This window comes from Tenrec ecaudatus, chromosome 2 (genome assembly GCF_050624435.1).
Source record: "Tenrec ecaudatus isolate mTenEca1 chromosome 2, mTenEca1.hap1, whole genome shotgun sequence".
In the NCBI taxonomy this organism is placed as follows: Eukaryota; Metazoa; Chordata; class Mammalia; order Afrosoricida; family Tenrecidae; genus Tenrec; species Tenrec ecaudatus.
Genome location: NC_134531.1, coordinates 167,887,071 through 167,897,579, shown reverse-complemented (window position 1 = coordinate 167,897,579; position 10,509 = coordinate 167,887,071). Strand labels below are relative to the sequence as shown.

Below are 10,509 nucleotides of genomic sequence, written 5' to 3'. Positions count from 1 at the left end.
GAGAATGATGAGGGAAATGAATGTACAAATGTGCTTTACACAATTGATGTATGTACGGATTGTGATAAGAGTTGTATGAGTCCCTAATAAAATGATTAAAAAATACAGTTCCTCATGTTGTGGTGACCTCCCCAACCATAAAATTGTTCTTGTTGCTACTCCATAACTGTAATTTTGCTATTGTTATGAATCGGGCGACCCTGTGAAGGTATCATTCAACCCTCAAAAGGGTTGCAGCCCACAGGTTGAGAACCGCTGCACCGAGAGCATGCAATAGAACAGCAAGGGGAGCACAGCAACGAAGTACCCAAGGAACACCAAAAATAGACTTTGGGGCCATGGCACGACACTCCAGCAAACTCATCCGGAAAACACTCCTAGAGGTCAACAAATAGACGTTGAACTATTCATAGGCTTGTCTTTTTTTTCTTGTTGTTTTGTTGCTTTGTTTTGCTCTGCTTGTTTTTTGTCCATATCATTATCTCTGCAGGTCTATCCACATAAGACAGGTGGAATAAACAATGTGGAGGAGAAAACAATGGGATTAATGGTTCCATGGGGACATGGGAGAGGGGGAGGCCGGGGAGTGGAGTGGGTGGGGAAGTGGGTTTTAACCAGCCCAGGGACAAGGGAACAAGTGATCTAAAATCGATGGTGAGGGGGGTGTAGGTGGCCTGGTAGGGCTTGATCACGGGCAATGTAACCAAGAGGAATTACTGAAACCCAAATGAAAGCTGAACATGACAGTGGGACAGGAGGAAAGTAAAAAAGCAAAGGGCATTTATAGAGGTCTACATACAGGCATGTATATATGTAAATATATATATGACAATGGAGAAATAGATCTATGTACATATATTTTAGGTTTAGTATTATGGTAGCAGATGAACATTGGGCCTCTAATTCAAGTACTCTCTCAATGCATGAACACTTTGTTCTATTAACTTGGCATTCCATGATGTTCACCTTCCCAACTGCTGAAGACAAAGCGGGTATATAAGCAAAGGTGATGAAGAAAGATGGTGCCTGGCTATCAAAAGTTATAGTGTCTGGGGTCGTAAATGCTTGATGATAAACAAGCAGCCATCTAGCTGAGAAACAACAAAACCCACATGGAAGAAGCACACCAGCTGTGTGATCACGAGGTGTCAAAGGGACCAGGTATCAGGCATTAAGGAACAAAAAATCATATCATTGTGAATGAGAGGGAGTGCAGATTGGCGACCCAAAGCCCATCTGTAGGAAACTGGACATCCCCTTACAGAAGGGTAACGGGGAGGAGAGGAGCCAGTCAGGGTGCAGTGTAGCAACAATGAAACATACAACTTTTCTCTAGTTCTTAAATGCTTCCTCCCCACCCCCATCCCCCACTATTATGATCCCAATTCTATTTAACAAATCTGGTTAGACCAGAGGATGTATATTGGCACAGGTAATCATAGGGAATCCAGGACAGTGAGAGTAGCGACACCAGGAGGGGAAGGGGAAGGTGGGGGGAGAAAAGGGGACCCAATCACAATGATATCATAGAACCCCTTCCCTGGGGGACGGACAATAGAAAAGTGGGTGAAGGGAGACATTGGACAGTGTAAGACATGGATAATAATAATAATTTATACATTATCAAGGGTTCATGGAGGGAGGGGGAAAAAAGAGGAGCTGATACCAAGGGCTCAAGTAGAAAGCAATGTTTTGAGGATGATGATGATGGCAACAAATGTACAAATGTGCTTGACACAATGAATATATGTATGGATTGTGATAAGAGTTGTGTGAGCCCCCAATAAAATGATTTTCTTTTAGAGAGAAAAGTGATGGATGGGGAATGAAGACACAGAATATATTAAATTCCAATGCAAAAGCACTTCCACCCTGTCACATAGTCACTGTGAGTCTAAATCTACCTCATGGCAGTGAGGTTTTGAGGCACACATTAATGAGTAAACCCTTTTGTAAAAGGATTATAATACATATGGAATCCAATTCCATTTTCCATTGCCTATAACTAACTTTAGTTTTCTATTTAATATATTTACCTGTTTTTGACAGGGGTTTAAAGTTGATGAGCTGATGTAACTTTAACAGTTTTATGGGCACTTCATCTACATTTCATACAATTCAATGGTTCAATTATGGTATGTTATAAAAACATCTGCTCATTGTGTTTTCTAGTTTTTCTATGAGCCATATGGATGCTTTGTTTAATTGTCTTCAGAGTTTAACAAAAAATAAATAAAGAAACAGGGCAACCAGCTTCTTTCTCTGGATAGAAAGTACTTAACCCAAACCCCAGTCCTGTAGGGCAGGATAGAACTGCTCTTGTGGTTTCCTAAGACTGAAACTCTTCCCAGGAGCAGGAAGCGTCCTCTGCATCGCGGAGCAGCTGGTGGTTTCGAACTACTGACCCAGCAATGACCAGCCCCAAAGGTACACACAACCCGACCAAGGTTCCCCACTTGAGAACCTCACTCACCTCCTGGCGGCATCTATGATTGACTCGCGGGGCGGCGCAGGCGCAGGAGTCACCTACCGGCCTGAGGCGGGACGAGTCGCAGTTAAAGACAGAGTTGGCAGCCAATCAGAGATCAGCTTCCGGAGCTGCTTCCTGGAAAAGGAGACCGGAAGTGGGCTTTTGGTGGCCGCAGTGAAGGCGGGTGCTGGTGTAAGCGCGGCGCCGAGGTAAGTGGGCGGCTGTGGGGTGGGCGTCGTCCTGCTTGCGTTGCGCCTCTGGACCCCGGTTCCTGAGCGCTGTGTGCGGAAGGGGGTGCGCGTGCTGAGCTCGTCTCCCGAGGGGCGCAGCCGCCTCCTCGCGCCCGCTGCCCTCGGTGAGCGTTACCCGGGACGCTGCGGGTGGGGACACCGGGCCGCTCCGAGGTCGGGATCCCGGGTGTCCACCGCGGCACCCCACTCTTCAGTGTGCAGCCTTGGGCGAGTCGTTTCCCTGCGCTGCCAGGGTGGGAGGGAAAGAACCTCCGTGGCCCTCCCGGCTCCCGGGGGCAGTGGTGAGACCCGCTGAGCCGGGGGCTCTGAGCCGTGGAGCTCCGGCTTAATCGCCGGGCGGACCCAGGGAAGTTTGGAAATCACATTCCTGTGGCCTCGCGCAGGAGCTAACTTCCTTGAAATCCCTTTACAATTTTTATTTTTTCTAAAAGCCCCTGGAACGGAACGAACACGATGCGGCGCGTGGCAGGCTTCGACTAAAAGAAATTTAAAATAATCACCTTCGCAAAACTAATATATATGGTCTGTGGTACAATGTAAGTCGTCCAGACGCTTCATAACAGCGCCACAGTGAATTCCTACCCGTGGTAACCCTACAGAGGGGTTGTGAGGTTGTGAATCTGTAGGAGCTGGGCTCGAACCATCTACCTTGAGGTTTAGCAGTCCAACGCGTCGCGGCAGGAGAGTGAGGACTCAGGAACAGAAAGGACCCGGGATAAGAAACCTCGCTCCGCCGTTTCCTACATGTCTGATGTAGAGCAAGTATATGCCCCCATTTGAGGAGGATTCCGTGGGAGCACAGAACCGGACTCCTAACTTGGGCTATCCAAAATTTTATTTCAAAGTACTTGACTGATAGTAATTCCCTGGTCTAATCCTATGCTATGGTTATAAAGGGACGTTCTTACTTTGGTGATACAAAGCGAACTCTATTAGGTAATGAGTGACCAATAGTTCAAATGAAGGAAAATACTAACATTTGGGATATCAGGAAGAATATGAATTCCAAATTTATGTTTAAAAAGAGTGGTTGTATTTGCCACTAATATAAATGCTCTGTAAATGAAACAATTTTTGCAACCCCGAAACCAATTTGCAAAACCAATATGAGTCGGTTTCTATGCCTTACCCAGTAGGACAGGGGAGCCCTTGAGGATTTGCAAGTGTGAGAATCTTTATGTAGACAGCTAATTTTTTCCAACAGTTTTATTGCCACTTCATATATCTTACAATTTAATAGTTCAGTTCTATCAGGAAGAGTTGTACAATCATTACCACATCAATTTTAGGAAATTTTCTACATCCTTGTAATCCTTGTTAGTTGTGTGATTACTTTTTTCAATGGTGTTAAAAATATACCCCCAAAAAAGTTCTCCCTTTTAAAAACTTCTGTATAGTTCAGTGCCCTTGATTATACTTTTTGTGTTGTACAACTGCTATTGTTATTCCTCTCCAAATTGTTTCACCACCATTAAAATAAACTCAATGGCCACTCAGCAAAAACTCCACCTCCTTCACCCAAGGTAACCATAGGTCAAGTTTGGTTTCTTTTTTAAAGTAGTTTTTTTGATATAAAATTCAACTTATCATACACTTCCATAGTTAAATCCCTTTAAAAAGTTGTATAAAGATCATCACAATCAGTTCTAATGCTCCCCTCTTTCCCTCCCCCCCATATTTAATTGATTGCTCTCTAGTTTCCCTCATCTTCCCTACTCTACCCCATTCCTGAAAAACCATTGCATCAGTTATTGGCTCTGGGCATCAGTTCCTTCTGTGATGTATAAACTGGGAAACCTAACAATAAAAACAAGACAAAAAAACAATAATAATAAACAGAGCAAGAAAGAAAAACAATAATATTTAAAAAGCTAGAGAAGTTTTTGTCATGGAACAAGCGAGAAATATTTGAGCCTGGAGCAAATTCAGGTTTGGTCAAGAGGAGGGGAGTCAACTGACCAGGTATCGTATTATACCATGGTTCAATCCAACATAATCACATTTACAATATTCTCTGATAATAAAGCTGTTTGAGTCCATGGCCTGTGACTAAAGGGGATCTGCCAGAGACTGAATTTGACCAGATGCAGGTGGGTTTGGGGTTCTCATTGCCCTCCATAACCTTCTATAAATTGGGTGTTCACAATTTAAGCTCTGATGGTTTTGCCTTCATTTTATTTGGATTTTTTTAACATCTTTGGATCACATAGGTTGGTGTACTCCTGTGTGGAGTTAGTTGACGCGTCATGGCTACCTGTTTGAAGACAAGCCTTTAAGACCAGACACTATTCTAGTTGATAGCCATTTTTCACCACGCTTTGCTGTTGATCCCTTATCTTCAGTGATCTCTTTGAGAAGGCAAGTATCGAGCCGGGCCATGTTATAAGAATGAATTGTTCTTGGATTGGGGCTAGAATTACATGGGAGCTCAGAATCCATCGACCTGTCTCAGGTTCTGGACAACGCTGGTTTACTTTGGAGGTCATATTATGACAAAAAAACCCCACAAAACCAACAAGAACAACAACAAAACAAACAACAAAAAATGAGGGGGAAAAGTCAGTCATTCCCCTAGAGCAGCGGTGCTCAACTGTGGGTCGCGACCCCTTTGGGGGCTGCCCGACCCTTTCACAGGGGTCGCCCGATTCATAACTAGCAAAATTATAGTTATGAAGTAGCAACGAAAATAAGTTTCTGGTTTGGGGGTCATATTAAAGGGTTGCAGCATCCGGAAGGTGGAGAAGCCCTGCTTAGAGGATAAGGTGATCGCATCGATGGCATAAGTATTGTACCCTATGGCCCAGAATTGAAGGTCCTGTTGGTATGAGGCGTTCATGTGAGTACAGTCCAACTGTGAGCTGCAGTCCATGAGTTGTTGCTTTGTACAGATTGATGTCCTAATTGAGCTCTGTGTACGTTAAGCATGGGGGTTGGTGCTAGAGAGAAATTTCTGGCATCATTTGTTACAAGGGTAGACCCTTGCCTCTCAGATTAAAACCTGTCATATTAGTAGAAGAGGAGCATTGATGTACTAAATATATGGTAGTTCTGGGTCTGTTTTTTTTGGATACCCACTAAGCCAGGGGTTCCACCCAAGGTTCATCGAGCACCATTTCCACAGCTTTTGGGTGGCTATCCTTTCCTTTCTCAATCAGAGTATTTTGGTTTAGTCCAAGGGTACATGTAGTTTTGAGGTAGAGCCCAGTTCATTCCGTCAGGATTCCATGTTGAGTCCTGTGTATCTTGGAGGATACCATGTTCCCTGTAAGGTCAGTGTCTAAGGTCATCATAGTGCTTAGTCCATGGCGTGGTTCACTGAGGGTTGGGTAGAAACATATTAGAAGTGTCTACTCATCATCATAGAACCTGGTTTATTCTCCCCGTACTTCCCAATTCTAGTTTGGTATCCTTTCCCAGTATGAGGTTGCTCCTCCCTATTTATCCACTATACCCACCAACAGATATCAGTGCCTCCTCTGAAATGTAGATGCTCCCCTCCCTGTGGTCTTGGCTTGATTTGGGGGTAAGGTTCTCCTCTCATTCCTGTGGAAGACTTGTTGACTTGATTTGTCACAACCTTGTCTCAAGGTGTAGCATCAAGTGGATGGTCTCTACTTTGTCCCTTAATGAAGGAGTAAGCCCAGCCAATGGGAAGCCTCCTCTTTCAAAGTGATCCTTAAGAAGTACACATAGGAGGGAGGGGCTGATTATGGTTCATGGCTGGTCAGCAGACATTCTGCCCCTCTGTTTTTGAATTGGTCTCTAAGTTTTGTTTAGTTGGTGTTTCTCCTTAATAGCCTTATTTTTTTTTGCAGTGACTGGTGGGTTTGAACTGCTGACCTTGCATTTAGCGGCACAACTTGTAACCCCCTCTGTCATCAGGGCTCCCTATGTGCAAAGGCTGTGGATACAGTTAGAATTATGATAATCACAATTATTTTCCTCATGGTGTTTGCAGTCTGAAGGGAAAGACTAAGGATATTGGTAAGGAGAATAAATGAATTATCTTTTGATTGCACATTACCTGAAGAGGTGATAATTTAAGAGCGGTTTACAAACTTACTTGGTTTCTGTTTTTCGGGGGGTGCAAATTAAACTCAATGCCCCTCCCCCAACAATGGCAGACTTTTATACTATAGTCCATGATCCAAGGTAAGTGCAGGCATCTGCTTCTACAGCCCCGGATCATTCCAAGGAGCTCCGGTGGCATACTGGCGACACACTGGCCTATTAACGGTCAGGTTAGCCGCGCAAAACCACCAGCCCCACTCCGCTGTAAAAAGATGAGGTTTCTACACCTGCAAAGAGCTACAGTCTCAGAGACGAACAAGGGCAGTAGGACCCTGCCCTATAGGGTTTCTGTGATTAAGAATTGACTTGAAGGTAGTGCGTGTGTTTGGATGGTTCCAACGCCTCCCCCAGGGCCAGTATCACCCACTTTGGGGAAGACAGATTTGTGCTAATATTTGCAGACAACCCCATGCTAGGAAAACACAGAAAAATATTCCAAGCATAAAGAGCAGCATGGGCCAAAGACATGGCTGAGGAATTAAGACAGAATGTTAAACTGAAGGTAGTATTGCTAGCTTACAATAATAATAGACAAGATTATGCTGGTTAACTGCATAGAACAATGGAAGCAGAAATATGCCTAGGGGGGAGGGGGATGCATTATGTTCTGGTTAAGAGAGAATGGTGGCTTGACCAGAATTGACTTTGCCATATGGAAACCTGAGGAGCACATGAAGGGGAATGGAAACTGGGCGGGCAAGAAGTATAGGTGTTTGCTATAATCCTCAATACTCTTTTTCAAGCACCCGCCTCACGACTTGCAAAGGAGCCCTGGTGGCAGAGTGATTAAACACTTGACTGCTAACAGAGTTTGCACTTTTACTGACCAGCTGCCCCATAGGCAGCAGATGGAGCAGTTTGCATCCTTACAGACTACATGCAGCCTTAGACACCTAAGAACTTACCGAGTTGGCAATGTAAGCTCACTGAGTAACATTACAGAAGAAAGACCTACCAATCTGCTATACAAGTTACAGCCAAGAAACCCTGTAGAGCAGCCTCCAGGCACCCTGAGTCAGAATCAGTGGCAATGAAGTTTTCTCTAGTCCTATTCAGAATGATGTCCCTTGGACTCAGCATTCTTCTCTACACCACTGTGACACAGCGCTGCTCCACAGTTTGGTTGCTACTGGCCCCCTCTGATGTTGGAGGAGTGTTCTGTCTTGAAACCATTAAAAAGCAATCCAAAAGAGTAATTGGAATCTTATTTTATGATATAGGCCAGGTGGTGGTGTGGTTATGCATTGAGCTGCTATTAACAGGTCAGCAGTTTGAAACTACCAGCTGCTCCGTGGGAGAAAGATGGGGATTTTCCGCTCCAGTAGAGTTACCATCTCGGATACTCACAGGGGCACCCTGTCCTGTAGGGTCACTGTAAGTCAGCATCGACTTGATAGCAGTGAAAAAAAGAAAATGCGAGACTTAAAACAGCAGAAGAAATTGTATAGCCATCGAAGATAGATATATTTGGATTTGAAATTTCTAAAGTAGCTATGGAAGAGCTAAAGTGAAAGTTATTTAAACATGAAATGGGAGACAGCATGTGTTGTTCGGCTATGAAGAAGAGTAGAAAAATGGGATGTTAACTGCTGAGAGATGTGGAATCAGGAATTTTTAATAGGTGGGGACTGTAGCATTTTCCATGCTAATGAAAGTATTTCTAATAGAGAAGAAAAAAATACTTGAATGATTGAGGATATAATGCCTAACTAGAAAAGGCTGGCAACCTTTCCTAGTTATAAGTACATTTGTTTTAGAAACTGGGGTTCTTGCATTGGGCCCCTTCTTCCAGAGGAAAATCCTCACCTCTCGTCACTCAACGTGACTGTGTTTTTGTATTTGTCCTCTAAATCTTTGATTGATCTCCTTAGGTCGCTGATCGTCCACCATGGGTGAACCACAGCAAGTTAGTGCTCTTCCGCCCCCTCCGATGCAGTACATTAAGGAATATACAGATGAAAATATTCAGGAAGGCCTCGCGCCCAAGCCACCGCCTCCAATAAAAGATAGTTATATGATGTTTGGCAATCAGTTCCAATGTGATGATCTTATCATTCGCCCTTTGGAAAGTCAGGGCATCGAACGGCTTCATCCTATGCAGTTTGACCATAAGAAAGAACTGAGAAAACTCAATATGTCTATCCTTATTAATTTCTTAGACCTCTTAGATATCTTGATAAGGAGTCCTGGGAGTATAAAACGAGAAGAGAAACTAGAAGATCTTAAGCTGCTCTTTGTCCATGTGCATCATCTTATAAATGAGTACCGACCCCACCAAGCAAGAGAGACATTGAGAGTCATGATGGAGGTACAGAAACGTCAGCGTCTCGAAACGGCTGAGAGGTTTCAAAAGCACTTGGAAAGAGTCATCGAGATGATTCAGAATTGCCTGGCTTCTTTACCTGATGATCTGCCACATTCAGAAGCAGGAATAAGAGTTAAAACAGAGCCCATGGATGCTGATGATGGCAACAATTGCATGGGACAGAATGAACAACAAAGGGAAACGTCCAGTCGTCGGAGAGATCAGATTATAGAGAAGGACGCTGCCTTGTGTATTTTAATTGATGAAATGAATGAAAGACCCTGAAGGATATTCTTTTTTTTGGGTCCTTATCCTTTCAGTAAACAGCATTATATTTTAGTTTATTTTCTAGTGGACAGTCTTAAAAGACGTATAACTACAAGTCAGGTAGTTATATCAAGAATTGTATCAACTCCAATTTTGTCAATTATGAAATGTTACAGGCAGTAATTTCAGCAAGCTTACATTAAGTACCCTTACATTAAGAGCCATCACCTTAAAAAGCAAAACGTTTGCTGTTATTGTGTGAGACATTCATATTTTTGGAGTTCCAAACAAATAAGCTATCCTTGAAAAGTAGATTTTTTATTTAAGTATGATCCAGGTTGTAAGATGTATAAATGTGAAATTATGAAATGTTTATACTTGTATCACTTAAAACTTTGCCTAACATCTGTAAGTGGTGATATAGCTTGTTAAATGGGTGAAACCTGGTAGAGCTAATAACACTTCTATTTTTCCTCATGAGTACTACGAACACAATCTCAGCCTTTCTCCCGTGTTGAGGGATACTGGGTGGGCCATAAAAAAGAATCAGTTCTTCCGCATCTTTGCACGACTGAGGACTGTGACCTGTCTTCGTTAATTGCCACCCACTCCCTCTAGCTGATTAGACTGTGAGCAAGAAATAAACTCGTTTTGAGCACTGAGATTTTATTTCTGTTTTGTGGTTTTTTTCCGCCAAGTCTTGAAGAGGTTGCCTTGTATTGGAGGATTTCTGCCTCCTTTTCTCTTACAGGCGACTGGTTCTCTAAGTCTTGAACTAACAGCATTAACAACACTTGGGGACTGGTTAGAGATACTTAGTACAATGACCTACATGCATTCTGATACCTCAAATGTTAGACTTTTTTCTGGGTATATTTGACCCGATTACGAAAATACCAGTTCTCCCTATCAACTCTGATTTTTGAGATACAGGACATACCACATTCCACTCTTCACTTTGCTTGTTCATAGAAAATTAGTGTTTGCTAGCCTCAGAAGTAGTACACACTGATTTTATTTAAAGTAATTTGTGTTGTACTAAATATTTAGGTCAACTTTTACTTCACATGGTGTTTTTGATCCTAAGAGATTTGAAAAGTTCAAATTACATGAACATGGAATTATCCCCCCAAGTATCACGTCAG

At 43.1% G+C, this 10,509-nt stretch overlaps 1 protein-coding gene across 4 annotated transcripts; it reads left to right on the top strand.

Moving 5' to 3' along the window:
- The first annotated feature begins 2,600 nt into the window (after positions 1-2,600).
- On the top strand, positions 2,601-10,028 carry MED7 (mediator complex subunit 7). 4 transcript variants are annotated; one of them, XM_075541886.1, is made up of 3 exons: positions 2,639-2,679; positions 4,932-5,079; positions 8,664-10,028. In XM_075541886.1, the coding sequence occupies exon 3, from the start codon at positions 8,681-8,683 to the stop codon at positions 9,380-9,382; it is 702 nt and encodes a 233-aa protein (XP_075398001.1). In that variant the 5' UTR covers positions 2,639-2,679; positions 4,932-5,079; positions 8,664-8,680; the 3' UTR covers positions 9,383-10,028. The 4 variants fall into 4 exon arrangements, with proteins under 4 accessions (XP_075398000.1, XP_075398001.1, XP_075398002.1 ...); XM_075541885.1 differs by lacking the exon at positions 4,932-5,079 and having other exon boundaries at positions 2,601-2,679; XM_075541887.1 differs by lacking the exons at positions 2,639-2,679; positions 4,932-5,079 and adding an exon at positions 2,699-2,825.
- The last annotated feature ends 481 nt before the right edge of the window (positions 10,029-10,509 follow it).